Genomic DNA, 16,599 nt, shown 5'->3' with positions numbered 1-16,599 from the left:
ATAAATACGAAATCTGCATTTATCAAAATATATTTAAGCATATTTTACGACCGGGCAATACCGGGCGGCCTGCTAGTATATACATATATACACACACTCCTGCACCCGAAAGAGGCATATGTAGGCACTACAAGAAACTATCTAACAAGGCCAGAAAGGGAGATATCTATGTAGCAAATCCTACTACAAAATGACGATCATGCATTCCTCTATCCCCCTCTCCACCCTTCCGTCACTTTAGAAGAGAAACAAAAAAGAATATTTTCCTTACCTTATCAACGTGAGTATGCCAGTATTCGTCGTGAATCGTCTTTGCTGGTGCCGTAGTCATCCGAGAGAAAAAGGTAGGTTTCGTCAGATACAGTTTATTATGAGGAATGCGGAATTCGTTTATAATTGCTTGGAAGACTTTATTTTTGACTCTCCTGAAAAAGAAAACAAGGAAAGTCAGCATGGCGAATAACTATATTTTTTTTTTTTTTTTTTGTTTTTGCACTTTTTTCTCCCTTCCCCCTCTCTTTACGCTCTCCTTCTCCCTTCCCCCTCTCTTTACGCTCTCCTTTTCCCTTCCCCCTCTCTTTACGCTCTCCTTCTCCCTTCCCCCTCTCTTTACGCTCTCCTTCTCCCTTCCCCCCTCTCTTTACGTTCTCCTTCTCCCTTTCTTTACACTCTTCTTCCCCCTCTCTTTACACTCCTCTTCTCCCTTCCCCCTCTCTTTACACTCCTCTTCTCCCTGCCACTATCTTTAGACTCTTCTTCTCCTTTTTCCCTCTATTTACACTATTCTTCTCTCTTCCCCTCACACTTTTTTCCAGACATTTAATTTACTAATTAAAAAGGGAAGTAACTAATATAAAAAAAATCTTTATTTCCTTTAGATCTAATAATTCCCCACAGTATTTATAAAAAAGTGTGCATAGGTTCAGAGAGAGGAATGGGCTGAGCAGAAAAGAAAAAGGGAAATCGGGGTAGGGGAACAGATGAGGGATAAAGAGAGAGAAGTTTTAATAGAAATATATTACATTATTTGGTTTGGTTTCTTTTTTTTTTTGTTAAACAATAAATTGAACAAACTGCTATTTTCTGTACAAAATCTTAGCGTAAATTGGTTTTAGTAGACCTAACATAGAATTTAACACAATATGGGAACCGTTAATTATAACCAATAGATTATATATATCGTGACAGGAAGAACTGTTTTGATATTCATGGTTAAAAGTGGGAAATGAAAAAAAAACATTTTTTTTTTTAATTTTAAAAATAAATAAATGGGGGAGGCCAACTGACCAGTTTCGCCCTAACGTTTCGTAAGCTAGATCGTGTGATATTCTTTTTATTAATAAAATTGATTGAAATGGGAGATGATACATTAAAAAAAAAAAGAAATAGCGAAAAACTCTCCCATTTCACTCAATTTAATTAATAAAAAAAGTAAATCCCTTATTATGAAAAGTGAGGGCGAAACCAGTCAGCTGTCCTCTCCCCATTAAGATTTTTTTTTTCTTTTTCTCATTTTCCACTTTTAATCATGAACATCAAAATGGGTCTTCCTGTCATAATTGCAATAATGAAATTTTGTACCCATCATATGATCATAAATATAGATAGATAGAGAAAGAGAGAGAGAGTTTCATCCACATACAGTACTGTTTCACAGCTCCAGGACCGTAACCCCACCGCCTGGGTTCTGTCCAAAATTTTGTGCAGATTTCACAGAGTTCGACAAAATAGACCTGAGGAAGACTGAAGGTGAGATTGACCAAACTGCCATGAAAATGACACTCAAGATGAGAACAGTTGTCCAAAAAATCCAAACACGAAAATTTGTTTTGTTTCAATGCAAATCAATACTAAAATAATTTTTGTGGTGTGTCAACCCTACAGATAATAAATGAATTCTTCTATTAAAACTTCTATCTCTTTATCTCTTGTCTGTCCCCTCCCTCATATTTCCCCTCAGTCCATTCCTCTCTCTAGACATATGCACGCTTTTATAGATTTGTCGAGAAATGAGATTCCAGGAAAAGAAAACTAAAGTTAGTAAATCAAATGGCTGGAAAACCACACTCCTCCTCTTCCTCCTGGCCCGACAAAATTTGCACTCAAATTTGGGCTCAAAGAAAGAATAATTGTTTTTCTAACCTTTAGATATTATTTATCGGGATAGTAATGAATTTTTCCACTTACTATAAAGATCAGGAGAATATGTTTGTGTTAGCAAATTGAGCGCGTGGTACAGTGGGGGGGGGAAGAGGTGGCTGGTTACTTTTAATGCATCTAAAACCAAGCACCTATCTTTACATCATCAACGCTCTGATCCCCATCTGGCATCAATTGAAATGGATGGCTCTCGTCTAGGGAAGACTCCATGTTTTGACAAGCTTTTGGGATTGACCTTTACTGCTGACCTGAAATGGAACACGTACATCAAGTCTGTTGCTAAGGTCGCTGGAAAAGTGGTAGGATCCTTCTACCGCTCCAGAAGACATCTCACTGCTGATGCAATTCTCTATATTAAAGCCAAGTACGTCCAAGGATGGAATACTGTTGCCACATATGGGCAAGAGCTGATAAAAACAGCCTATCCTGCCTTGACAGAGTACAAAATAGACCGTGGCTTAGTGGGGGATGCCCTTTTCTCTTCCCTGCAACCTCTTTCCTACAGAAGAGACGTTGCAAGCCTGTCTTTGTTTTATCATTATTTCCATGGCAAGTGCTCGTCTGAACTCCAATCTCTGGCCCCCCTCGCCAATCTTTCACAAAAAACACCCGTCTAGCTGAAACCACTGTGAAAAATTTTCCCCACTAAATCAAAACGTAGATTCCATGAACAAAGCTTCTTTCTTAGAAGTGTACGCCAGTAGATTTCTCTTCCGTTTGCCTGTTTCCCCATCTGACTACAACTTTGATGTCTTCAAGTCCAACATAAACAAATTCCTAATAAACCGCCCCCTTAAGTAAGACACTTTATTAAATCTCCATTACTAACGATTACTACGATATTATCCCATTGATTACTGTACACGCAATAACCCTTATCCTCGAGTGGCTTCCGGGCCTTGATAAGTGGTGACTGATGTATAACCCCTCTTTATTCTTGCTTTTGCTTTTCTGTTCAACATTTTTTGTTTTTAATAATTATCAAGCTATGTCTGTCTTTTGGATCCTTATGGGACCACAACAATTATTAAATATCAAACACAGTTATCATGGTAAAACTTTCTATGCTTCAAAAGCTCAATAGTTTTCAGTAATAACAGAGTTACCTGGCTTTGTGCGAAACAAAAGTGTGACATTTCTATTAAAATTTCTCTTTATCCTTTGTCTTTCCCCTCCTCCTATTCTTCTTTCTGAATATATGTACACTTTTATTGATATGAGGAATGAGTCGATGTAAGGGAAATGACTCCTTGAAAAAAAAAAAAAAAAAAAAAAAAAAAAAAGAAGATTAGTTACTTCTTTGGTTAGTAAATCAAACGGCTGAAAAATAGCACCCACTCTCCCCTTGTCACTGATGAAATTTGCACCAGTTTGGGGTCAAAGAAAGAATCATTTTTTTTTCCCAAACTTTGGATATTATTCATCTGGAGTAATGTTGCTTGAGAAAATAACTGTGTTTGAAGAGAGAAAGAAAGAGAGAGGGCAGAAAGTGAGTGAAGGGGAGAAAAAGAGAAAAGGGAGAGAAAGAAGGTGAAAGAAGAGAAGAAATGGAGTGGGAAAACAGTGAAAAGAGAAAGGAAAGAGAGAGAAAAGGGGGAAGAGAGAGAGAAAAGGGGGAAGAGAGAGAGAAAAGGGGGAAGAGAGAGAGAAAAGGGGGAAGAGAGAGAGAAAAGGGGGAAGAGAGAGAGAAAAGGGGGAAGAGAGAGAGAAAAGGGGGAAGAGAGAGAGAAAAGGGGGAAGAGAGAGAGAAAAGGGGGAAGAGAGAGAGAAAAGGGGGAAGAGAGAGAGAAAAGGGGGAAGAGAGAGAGAAAAGGGGGAAGAGAGAGAGAAAAGGGGGAAGAGAGAGAGAAAAGGGGGAAGAGAGAGAGAAAAGGGGGAAGAGAGAGAGAAAAGGGGGAAGAGAGAGAGAAAAGGGGGAAGAGAGAGAGAAAAGGGGAAGAGAGAGAGAAAAGGGGAAGAGAGAGAGAAAAGGGGGAAGAGAGAGAGAAAAGGGGGAAGAGAGAGAGAAAAGGGGGAAGAGAGAGAGAAAAGAGGGAAGAGAGAGAGAAAAGAGGGAAGAGAGAGAAAAAAGAAAGAGAGAGAAAAAAGAGGGAAAGAGAGAGAAAAAAGAGGGAAAGAGAGAGAAAAGAGGGAAAGAGAGAAAAGAGGGAAAGAGAGAAAAAAGAGGGAAAGAGAAAAAAAGAGGGAAAGAGAAAAAAGAGGGAAAGAGAGAGAAAAAAGAGGGAAAGAGAGTGAAGGGGGGGGGGAAGAGAGAGAAAGGGGAGAAAATATGGATGATTTTTATCAAGCAATAAATTTAACAATGGATGATATCATAGAATCAGTTTTATCATTTCTTTAGAAGTTACTATTCATCTTTTATGACGTCATCCATTTTGATATCATGCTTAACGCTTTTCAATCACCAATATTCCAATTCAATAGAAGTAAAAAGATTCACTTACTTGTAAATTGAATAGTCTTCAGGAGTGAAAAGTGTTTCATTCTGCATTTCTAAAACCCTGGAAACAAAAAATATTTCGTAAAATAAAGATGGTTTCAAAAAACAAATTTTACACAAGTAACATTCTCAATTCATGACAAAATTGTAATTGTCACAAGATGCCTTCAATAAGTTTCCAGACCTTTTTTGTACAGGCATTTAAAATTGTTGTACTTTTGAAATTCAGTATATTATTGCTATACATCTTATGAAATGACTAATTTTTATGATCTCAGGTTCAAATGAACAGCTTCAGCAGGGATTAGAATACATCCTACTAAAGCCTGATTATCTGGTGAATTTCAAAACTGCAATCTGCATGCGAGGACACTTTAGAAGAATGATATGCAATAAAATTGTTTTAAACTTTGAAAAAAAAAAAAAATGCTACAGAAATATATGGAATGCGTCAGACTGGAAATTAGGAACTTGTGATTTTTGGAAAATTTATAACAGTGTAGTAAATAATGAGCAATCAACAATTCCCCCACTATCCAACAATCTTGAGGTTGTTTCCACAGGAACCAAGAAGCCCAACCTGCTTGCCTGTTAGTTTACCTCTGACTACGTTGGACCTAGCAAACCACTTCCTCCCAGATTTTCCTCTGTAAACAGAAACCATACTGGATGATCTGAAAATCACTCTTTTTTAACCTAAGCATGTGGACCCAATGTCATCTCGGCTATACTATTAAACAAAACAAAAAAAAAAAAACAAAAAAAGAAATGCTCCAATGAGATTCCTCTAGTTCTCTCCAAACTTCAATAAACGACTGCTGCAAAGAAGGTGGGCTCTCTCTACCATGCTAGAAAGTTACTTACGCCTGAAAGTATCATGTACCTCTACAGGGCCACTATTCGACTATGTACGGAGTATTGTTGCCACAGTTGGACTGGTACATCTGTTATTAGTTTTTTTATTATTAGACAGAATTCAAAAGAGAGCCGCCAACCTAATAGGCCCTGCAGTGTAAGCTAGGCTTCAATCTCTGTCCCATCAACGAAATGTTGCATCTCTTTACATTTTTTACAAGTATTTCAATGGGAAGTGCTCCGACAAGCTTCAAACCCTTGTAAACTTTCGACATAAATACCCCCAACAAACCAAACAAACAACTAAATCCCACTCCTACACAGAGCTCCCTAGATGCCAGAAAGCCTTCTATTTTTTCTTCACTCGGATTGCTAGACTTTGGAATTCCCTTCTGGATCCCTGCTTTCCTGACATGCAGAAATTCAAGTGTAATGTAAACAAACATCCTGCTGCTCAACTCATAACATAACAACTACATATTTCTGCAACTTATGTCCCAGATAATACCCCCCCTCTACATCAAAGAGGTACTGTGCCTTGTTTGGGGTAAAAATGCAATAAAAAAAATAAAATAAAAATAAAACAGCAGAACAATCTTCAGCACTTCTATATTCATCATCATCATCATCATCAAGTGGTGTCCTGCCTGGTACAGGCATTGACGTCTATGGCTCTCCATCTAGCTTTGCTTTGTTTCTCAGGGCATTCATGAATTCATTGTTGCTCAGGTATTCAAATTGTCAACGCATGTTTCTCGCTATCGTCCTCTGCTTCTTCTACCCATGATCTTTCCCGCCAAACTAATCTGTTCTATTCCGCTTTTTCTGTAGACATGACCCATCGATCTTATTTGTCCTTTTTTATTACTGTTCTTATTAGAAACATTTAAAGACTCTCCACTCGTAGAAGTAATATTGTTTTTTGGTTAATGTTAACAATATCAAGTGATGTCCTGCTTGGTTATAGACATTCACGGCTGTGGCTCTCAATCCCTCTTTATATATATATATATATATATATATATATATATATTTATTTATTTCTCTCTCTCTCTTTATTTATGACTCTTTTTCTCTCTCTTTCTTATTTATTTTTCTCTCTCTCTCTTTCTTTTTCTCTCTTGCTCTCGGGGCATTAATGAATTCATTGTTGCTCATCATTTTTTATGTTTCCCGAGTATTCAGACTGCTAACGCAAGGTTCTTCGCTATCGTCCTTTGCTTCTTCTGCCCACGATCTTTCCCGTCAAACTAATACGTTCTATTCCGCTTTTTCTGTAGACATGACCCATGAATCTCATTTGTCTTTTTCGTACTGTTCTTATTAGAAACATTTCTGTGTTTGCCATTTCTAATACTTCCTGGTTTGTTTTCTTTTCTGCCCAGGATATCTTCCCAATTCTCCTCAGGAACCAAGTTGTAGTCACCTCTAGTCTCTTCCTTGTGCTGTTTGTGATTGTCCAGCACTCGCAACCGTATAATAGAACAGATAATACATACGCTTGGTGCATTCTAAATTTGGTGTCTATTTTAATGTTTCTGTTGGTCATGATTGATGATAATCTCTTGAAGGTGACTTTGGCTGCAGCTATGCGACTTTGTATTTCAATAGTGCACCTTCTATCTGATGTGATCCAATTTCCCAGATATTTGAATTTATCAACTTGTTTAACTGGTACATTGCAACGTTGAAGCTTACACTTTTTAAGATGTTTAAAGCAAGCCCTTCACTTTCATTTGCTTCCACCACAATATCCAGAGTATATTATAGAAACAAAAAAAATATTGAATTTCAAGTGAAACAAATGGTGCCTACATAATTGTTAGATTTCAAATATAATATTTGATTTTTAGTGAAACTGGTTCTCCAAAACCTCATTCATGTAATCATTTTCTGAACAAAAAAAAAAAAAAAAAAAAAAAAAAAAATAGAAAAAGAAAAAAAAGAAAAGAAAAAGAAAAAAAAAAGAAAAGAAAAAAAAGAAAAGAAAAAAAGAAAAGGAAAAAAGAAAAGAAAAAAGAAAAGGAAAAAAAGAAAAGAAAAGAAAAGGAAAAAAAGAAAAAAAAGAAAAGGAAAAAAAGAAAAAAAAAGAAAAAAAAAGAAAAGAAAAAGAAAAGAAAAGAAAAAAAAAGAAAAGAAAAAAAAAGAAAAGAAAAAAAAAAGAAAAGAAAAACCAACCACATTATTTTCACTTTTCCATTTAAAAATTTTGCCTGAATATTTTTTTTTAACTTTTTGCCATGGATTAAAGACTTTTGGTGGGTCATAGTTTGGTGACGCCTGTTTGCTATATTCATCACTCGCATCACTAAGATTATCTGCAAAATTTTCAAAAATGACACGAGTATCTAAAAATAAACTTACTTTCACAATGGAATGCAGAGAGATTCTAAAAGCTCATGACTACTTGAACATTGATGCAAGACAGTCTGATACTGTTTAAAAATGGTGGAAAAAAAAAAGAAAAAAAAAAAGGGATTTTCCTGAAAATCTCATTGATCTCTCATTCCAATAATTATAGGAGAACCTGGATTCATGAAAAATAATTTCAAAATACCCGGTGAAGCAAGTGCGAGAGATTCAAACAATTGCACTTAAAGGGACAGAATCTTTAAAAGATCTCTTAGTTGGAATATCTGAGATAAAGGTGAATGTTTGGCATCTGGTAGAATGCCCCATCCCCAGTTTGAGTAAACTGATAAGAAAATTTAAAAAAGAACTCAATCTATGACTTACTTAAAAATATTAACGAATGAATTTCCTTTAGATAAGGCACCAGAATGAAGATCCAAGATGGATGCCTGCAATGAAAAAATAATGAGTTATTATTAAATAATAGACGTGCAGAGATTGTAGCATTTTCTATATAAAACAAGAGAAAGCACATAATCGTTTGCGTGTGTGTTCTCACCAGTGAGTAACCAAGAAAACAAACCAAAGTTTTTTTATACATAATTTCTTTCATCATCACTTCATGAAATTTCCTGTGAAGTTGTGTTGTCTAGTGGCTGTTGATTGGCTGTTTAACTATGACAAATAAAATTACTCGAACATGCAAACACAATAGAGACTGGCCAAGTTTTCAAGGTTTTATTTACAGAGAGAGAGACTGCTCATTGGGAAAAAGACCAATACGATTAATTATCTAATTAATTATTAATTTGATTAGTTTTATTAACTTAGTCTTAAGGATATGAATTGCCACAGACAGGAAAAATTTTCAGGCAACATTCACTTAGATTATCTGATCTGTATTGTTCCCAGTTTAGAAACTATTTTCTCTCACTTGAACGCATGACGTCATCTCCATGTCATTATTTGACACCTGCATTTCTAGCACGTTTCGTCTCTGGAGCTAACCTTCGACTCCTATTTTAACGACATCACCTGCAGCTGAGTAAATTTCCATTTTCTACCAGGCCATCCTGATGTGTATTAATGTGACACTTGCCAAAATTCATACTAGCAAACTTAATAGCTATTTACTTGCATAGGGTTACAATATGTCACAATAGGCCAGAGAAAGACAGTCACAAACTGCCTTTTTTAAACCACTCAAGAATGCTGATATGAAAGTAGTGACCCAGCACAAAAGACAATTTTTTCAAAATTTGTTTATTTTTAAAAACTAACTAGTAGGGTGATCCAATGTTGCTGGAGATTGAATGATAATCGGCAAATGTTTCACACTCCTATAGTGCCTGCTCTGATTGAGGATCCATCGCAATGCACCAGGAGAAAGCTCACATGCCTCTCGCAGTGACTGCATTCAAAATACATTGTAGTTTACATTGCACTGTAGAGAACCAACTGTTGATTTCATAAACTTCTTATACATAATGGCTTGATAGTAATTGTCTGTATTTTTGAGATGAGGTGTTTTCATTGATTGAGATTGTCGGACTGACTTCCTCATCTAGGTTGTTATTGTCACAACGTTTCGACCGTTTTGCCCTCCGGCCTTCGTCAGGTGTTTTGTATCGAACTGGGGAACCGTTTGTTAGGAGTCTCGAACCCAACCCTTTATTATTACGGGGGTACCGTGTTCGGACTCCAGCTAGGCTTTGGGACATAGTTGCTGATTCTGTTTTGAATGTTGTTTTTTTTTTACTAATAAAGGGTTGGGTTCCCCAGTTCGATACAAAACACCTGACAAAGGCCGGAGGGAAAAACAGCCGAAACGTTGTGACAATAACAACCAAGATGAGGAAGTCAGTCCGACAATCTCAATCAATAATGGCTTGAATTAAGGTTTAAATTGCAAAACTCAAGTATCATACTTCAATTGTACTCTAAAGAGAAACATTTATTTCCAATGTGCTCCTGTCATATAAAAGAACCTACTGTAGATTTTATGTTTAGCCTTTCAGCTTTTGTGGTAATAAAACTTCTCAAATGCATTTGTGATGTTAGGCTGTGTAAGGCGTTATCTTCAGTCGAAACCATCTGTTCCTTCTTTCATCGGATTATTTTGATTATCGATACTTATCGAATACATTCTGATACAAACTCTATCTAAAAACACTACCAGGCACACAAAGTACCTTTGTGTAATATTTCATAAAAATTGGTTTAGCTGTTTTTGGGCTCATAGGGAATGAACTCAGACCCACAGTACCACAAAGTTCCTTTTATAGAATAGTAGGGTTATTAACATTACAACTTACATCGATAATATAAATCTCACCTGTATGTATTTATGTATGTATGTATGTATGCCTAAAACTTTCGACAGAGGCAATGGATTTTCATGAGGTTGGTATCATTTTGAAGCTCAACCCTTCGGATGACAAATATCGAAACAGCTAAAAACTTTAATTCATTCACCCTCAACTGGGCACTTTTCCAAAGGGAGGGGGGTCGCTTTTTTGGGCATTATTTTCAGAAGTCATCCCCTCAATTTAAACCTACGTCACTTCCGGTTTGGCAATAGGTGCAACAGCAAAGATGTCAGGTTTTTTCTCACTGTCTTTGCTTCCTTCATGGTACGGGTTCAAGTCTGCCTGCCTGCCTACTACCACTTTTTATTTATTTATTTTTTTTATTACATTTTCACCCCAAACAAGGCAAATTCCCACTTTGGTGTAGGCGGGGGCTACTGTCAGGGGCAACAACTACTGGGGTACTATGTAGGGATTTGGGCAGCAAGGTGTCGGTTCACGTTACACTTGAACTTCTGCACGTCAGTACTGTTGGGGAAGCAGGGACCTGGAATGGAATTCCAAAGTCTAACGGTTCTAGGGAAGAAACTATTGGAGTAGAAAGATCTTTTACATCTAGAGATCTCTACAGTGTGGGGGTGGGATTTAGCAGCCTGTCGGGTTTGTCGAGGGTGCTCACGTTGTGGGGGCATAAGTGCTTGCAGTTCGTCAGAGAATTCACCACTAAAAACAAACACCTCCAAACACCCGGGCAATGCCGGGCACCCAGGCTTGTCTATTATATAAAGGACAAACATCTGTTTGCATGTTTTACTAAAAATAGAAAATTACTTAACAAAACCCTATAAAGTTGATACTTTTGAAATTAGCATAACACCGGAAAAAATAATATCTAAATTTTAGAAAAAAAAGGATTAATTTTTTTGGTGTCAAATGACCATGTATATCATTTAATGTTATCACGAAGTAAACATGATTTTTTTTATGTCATCACATTAAGGGAAATAACTTTGATATGCCAACCTGAGTTGTGCATGGATGTCCCGTGAGAAAGGAATGGGCAGGGGGGAAGAAGTAACAGAGGTGGAGACAGGGAAGAAGCAACGAGAGAAGGATAGAAGTTTTATGTTACCCTTTTGCTCCAGGCAATGCTGAGTAACCCTGCTAGTTTTTTATATGATGGGCAATTGTATGTATGTATGTTTGTATATCTTGCTAAAAGTCAAAAGCTACAAAATAAAGATCCACAATAGTGGTATTGTCTTGACCAGTATTGCCTTGAATGAATAACTTCTAAAATTTAGAAAAAAAAAAAAAAAAAAAAATTATTTTCTGGGGGTCAACTGAGTCGGATTTCCACAGGTAGGTGGGGGTGTAGTTTTTCAGTGTTATGCACAAATTTGAAAAGAAAATGTTGATTAATTCCACAAAGAAATTTAATATATAAAAAAAAGTTGTGTGTATGTATGCCCAGCTAGAGAGGAATGGGCTGAGTAGAATGGAAAGATGGGTTTGATGAAGAGGAGGTGAAAAGAGAGAAAGATATAGAGAGGCAGAAGTTTTTATAAGAAATATGTTCAATTTTTGCCCCGGGTAACGTTGATTAACCCTGCTAGTCTTAAAAGATAATCATTTTTTACACCCCCCCCCTCCCCTGAGTAACCTTATGTTTACATTACTTTTTAGACAACCGACAATAAAAATAAAATTAAAGAAATGTGCCGTGGTGGAGGTGATATGGAGGGAGAATAAAAAGAAATACTATTTACTCACTTTGCAGCATAGACATTTTATTCTGGTCACCAAAGGTATGGTTCGATTCAGTTCTAAGAAATGCGCCCTCCCAGGCATTACCTGTTCATTATGAGAGAGAATTAAGGCCAATCGCTTGAGCACGGACATTTTATCCTTCTTAGTTTTCATACCAACTGACATTAACAATGGCATCATTCTAGCAATTAATTGCTTCACTGAAGATGTGATTTAACTCAGTCCTAGGAAGCGTGCCCTCTTAGGCATTACCTCATCATCATAAAGGAGAAATACTGCCAATCACCATCGACGTTCATACCAGAAAATACTGATAGGTTTGTTCTCTGATTTTTTGGTACCAAACCAAAGTGCCCTTTTAGAGGCTGGTTTTCTACAATTTCCTGTCCTGTACCATGGTTTACAGCAATGGCAAGCAAGTGAATCCATCTTTCAAGTCATCTAGAATCTGTCTCCAAACCATCAACTGTTTTTTTACCCTTCCAGAGTGCCTTCTTCGAGAAGCTGGTTTAAATTACAACTCCAGTTTAAAACAAATAACAATTCTGTTTTGAAGGATTTTTCTTATTATTTTTCTTTAATCTATTCCACGCTAAACAAGGCATATTGCCAACTTTCAACGCAAGGGCTACTATTTGGGATCATGTCTAACAAGGAACTGTGGGAAGTTGAGCAGCGAGATGTCTGTTCACATCACATTTAAACTTCTGCAGGTTAGTAGTCAGGAAAGCAGGAGACAGAGAGGGAATTCCAAAGTTTAGCAGTCTGAAGAAAGAAACCGTTACATTGTTATTACCTGTGTTGATGGGGGTAAAAAAATAAGATTGAAATTAAACAAAGAACAAATGAATTTACTGGAAGCCAGGAAAAATCATGGATTGCAATAGGAAAATGTGAGCATGAAAAGTAATATGGTTAAGGTTAAACATGGAAAAGTAAAGGACAAGCTGTTAAAACTGGAAAAGAAAAGACATTCTATTAAAAAATATAATAAATTTATAACTTAAATATTGCCGCATAAAGAATTTTTTAAAATTCAATTTATAACATTATCAATTCTTGATGCTGTAATATTTTAAGTTATAAATTTATTATATATTTTACTAGAATATCTTGTCCTTTTCTTTTCCAGTTTTAACAACTAGTCCTTTACTTTTCCATGTTTAAGCTTAACCATATTACTTTTCCATGTTTAAGCTTGCATGAAACATTGTGCAGTTTGTTTTTATTTTTTTTACATATCAAACATTTTTTCACTTTTTTTTTGGCAATTTATAACTACAATAAATTGCGGTTTCACTTAATGCCTTAACTAGCAAATTCTAGCATTGCTACAAATATAATTTGCTGATTTCTTTATGTCCTCTGATGAGAAGAATAACAAGAACAGCATTCTTTGAAACTCCACGGAATAAGGACTTTGTAAATTGTTTTTTGGAGTATTCAGTCGAACAATAAATTTTGATTGTAAATTTCAACTTACAGTTTTAATTTTCTTTCTCTTATAATAAGCTTTGCTCTCTATTGCGTATTGAGCTTTTTTGTTTGATTTGGATTAAATTTTCTATATATAAATACTGTTATTTATATTACTTTAAAGTTTACCATTGCGTATATCAGGTAAACACTACATCCCTTTGATTTCATTAATATATATATATATATATATATATATATTTGCATCGAGAAGTCATATCTTATTTTCTACAGCTTTCAACTTCATCCTCCGTTCATCCATTAGTCTCAGTCCTGCAGGAGTTGCATACATGTGGAACTACACGACAAACACACCGTTTCGGCATAATGTTTCTTTTTATTCAGACCAAATACAACTGATGAAGAAGTTGCTTACTACTGACCCAAGGGTCTCTCTTTGCGTCTTCGCTTTTTGATTCTCCTACTCAACTCTGCCCAGTCTCTCTCGGCTAATTGAACTCAACTAACTCTAAGCACGTGTGCTCTCTCCTTTTTATATTTAGGTAAGTGTGTGGGGCTGTCATCCCTGTAAACTGGCTTGCACTGAAAATACATTCGTTGATCTGCCTCGTGACCCCTTGCTACATGGAGGTGTACGTGTTGTCAAGGGAAGTCAATGGTTTTGATCTATACCACCAGTAACCTTTGTTTGCACTCAAGGTTGCTTGGTTGTTTTACGGCATATCAACCCTTTCCAGGTTACTTAATGCCGAACCCGGTGATTTTGAAGAAAATTTTTTTAATAGAATATATATTTGTTTTTTGCAAGTCAGTTTCTATTTAACCCATAGTTGGGACCCTAACAGGTACTACCACTCCGGGTCAGAGTGGACCTGGGAGCAATGGCAATTAAAGGGTGGCTCCACACTCCCCAAAGCCCGCAAGCTGGGACCTCACTATCGGATATAGCTTAAGGTCATATCCAGGACCTGCACTAATCGTGCTATTCATGTCAGGGGCTCCACAACAGTTTTAGGGCTATTTAATGCTCTAACTATTTTACAGAAAACAATTTGAAACAAGGAAAAGAATATTAAAATGAAAGAAAATACTTACACCTCCTGCAGAACCTCCAAGCGCCAAACCTTTTTTGGCAACTCTATAAAAATATAAGAAAAAAAAAAGAAAAACATAAGCGATATCACATCAGCAATTGCAATCTCTGAACTTCTGCTTTTCAAACTTGAGAATGTTCTCATCAAAGTCAGGAAACGCAGACGGAAGTTTGAACTAAAATGGTGGATGGAATGCGAATAAATTAGAAATTCTGTAAATTTCACGTTAAAGTTCTTCAATTGAAAAAGATGCATCTGAATAAGGACTGGGCTACATCAGAAAAAATTAGTGTTAGGACGATTAATCAGAATATAAAAAAAAAAAAAAAAAAAAAAGGAAAGTTTGGGGATATCAGATTTGGTATTGGAAAAATTTGTGCCTATTTTTCGATGCCAAAAACGATTCCTTTGATTATATTTTTTATTTTATTGCTTTTTATTTTTATTTTTTTTTAAATCTTCCACAGCTGGTATTACTGAAAAAAAATATTTATTGATTTTAAAGCACCAGTAAAGCTAAAATCTAATCACGCTCCCCCACAAGTGTCTTTTTAGCTGAGAAAATAGATGCGCATTTAATGTATTTTTATGGTAATTGGGGTGGAAAAAAAAAAACACTTTTATAGTTAAATATGTCGAGAGTTATAAAGAATCGGAATCGGGAAAAATATTGGAATTTTCCCATCACTAGTAATAACCAAACATAAAAAAGAACAACCAACATGTCAAAGAAGAGACATCGACTACTTTTATTGCTATGGCTGATATTACACGTGAACATTGTCATGGTTATTTGTGTAAGGAATAACAAAACATATTTAAAAGGTTCCTGGTTCATTCCTGGGTTTTTGGCACGATAATCAAGCATATCTTTCAGTACTTTCGTAGAAAAATGGTGGACACAGCAACCAGCAAGGCAAATATGAATCTGGGCTAGGAACAAAGTGTAGTGTCAGTTTTGATGTTATATATTTTGTTCTCGATCAGCGGAGTTAAGAATTCCTTCAAGACAGAGGCAATTTTTTTTTTTTTTTTCCTAATTTAGAGTGCCCTTTTTGGGAAGCTGGATTTTCCCCATACTAAAAACCGACCTTGGATTGTGTCTAACACGGGACTGTGGGAAGATGAGCTGCAAGATGTTTGTTCACGTTACATTAAAATTTCTGCAGATTAAAACAGGTAGTGTTTTTTTTCTTTATGTAGAACTTACTTTAATAAATGAAGTGCTTCGTCTTTTGTCACCATGTGATCGAATACGAGACGTTTACACGTTTGCGGAATACAACCTACAAAAGAAAAGGAAAAATTTTAATTTAAAATAAAATAAATTGGTGATGTATGAAGTCTGCGGTGCCAATGTGATTATGCCAAGGAACAATCAATAACAATTCAAATGATTCACCTGGAGAAGGCCAAAGGATGTGTTGGCTAAAATGTGATGAAACAGCAAAAACCATCAAGATGAGGATATCTGTCCACAAAAAGAATGAATGCACAAATTATGAAGATTCATCTCAAAGGACTCCAAAAAATATATAATACCATGCAATACGCACCCAACAATGGAAGACCAGACGAGAACATAGAATTGGATTTAAAAGACCATAAATTCCAACCTTGATCAGCTTCTTTCTTAGAACTGCACGCCTGTGGAATTGTCTGCCATTTTCCTGCTTTCCAGCTGACTACAATATGGTTGTCTTCAAGTCTAACGTAAACAAGTTCTTGATGAGCCGTCCAACTTGTTAACAAATTTACCGAATTTCCATTACTAACGATTACTATATTGTCCAATTTCTACTGTACACTTTTTAACCCTTATCCTCGAGTGGCCTCTTGGCCTTGATAAGTGGGGATGCTTATGTAAAAAAAAAAAAAAAAAAAAATCCTTCGGGGCTCGTGGCACAATGGATAGAGGTGTTAAATGTTAAATCTCTGTAGTTTCAGATGAGCATTGTCTCAAGATAACAGTTTCAATCCTACCCAAAGAAGGCCAGAGGTTTAGTCGGCCAAAACATGGTGAGACAACAACTATGGAAGACAGTAATTACTGGAGATACAGTTAAGAGACTGCATTCCTATTCCGTTGTAGTTAATCACCCGAAGAAGGCCAGAGGACGAGTTGGCCAAAACGTAGTGAAACAAAAACAACTACGAAGATGAGAATAACAGTCTACAAAAA

General features: G+C 36.1%; 1 protein-coding gene across 3 annotated transcripts in view; it reads right to left on the bottom strand.

The window, feature by feature from the left end:
- LOC145254655 (2-oxoglutarate and iron-dependent oxygenase domain-containing protein 3-like) overlaps window positions 1-16,599 on the bottom strand; it is a 48,871-nt gene that overhangs the window by 14,547 nt on the left and 17,725 nt on the right. For all 3 annotated transcript variants that reach the window (XM_080113303.1, XM_080113304.1, XM_080113305.1), the window contains exons 4-8: window positions 15,628-15,703; window positions 14,419-14,461; window positions 8,192-8,256; window positions 4,605-4,661; window positions 272-425 (exon numbers count right to left, since the gene is read on the bottom strand). In XM_080113303.1, the coding sequence (XP_079969429.1) occupies window positions 272-425; window positions 4,605-4,661; window positions 8,192-8,256; window positions 14,419-14,461; window positions 15,628-15,703 (395 nt within the window). The remainder of the gene's footprint in view (window positions 1-271; window positions 426-4,604; window positions 4,662-8,191; window positions 8,257-14,418; window positions 14,462-15,627; window positions 15,704-16,599) is intronic.

The sequence above is a fragment of the Euprymna scolopes genome, chromosome 30, assembly GCF_053919585.1.
Source record: "Euprymna scolopes isolate OS-2025 chromosome 30, ASM5391958v1, whole genome shotgun sequence".
NCBI lineage: Eukaryota > Metazoa > Mollusca > Cephalopoda > Sepiida > Sepiolidae > Euprymna > Euprymna scolopes.
This window is presented reverse-complemented; position numbering and strand designations above follow the sequence as displayed.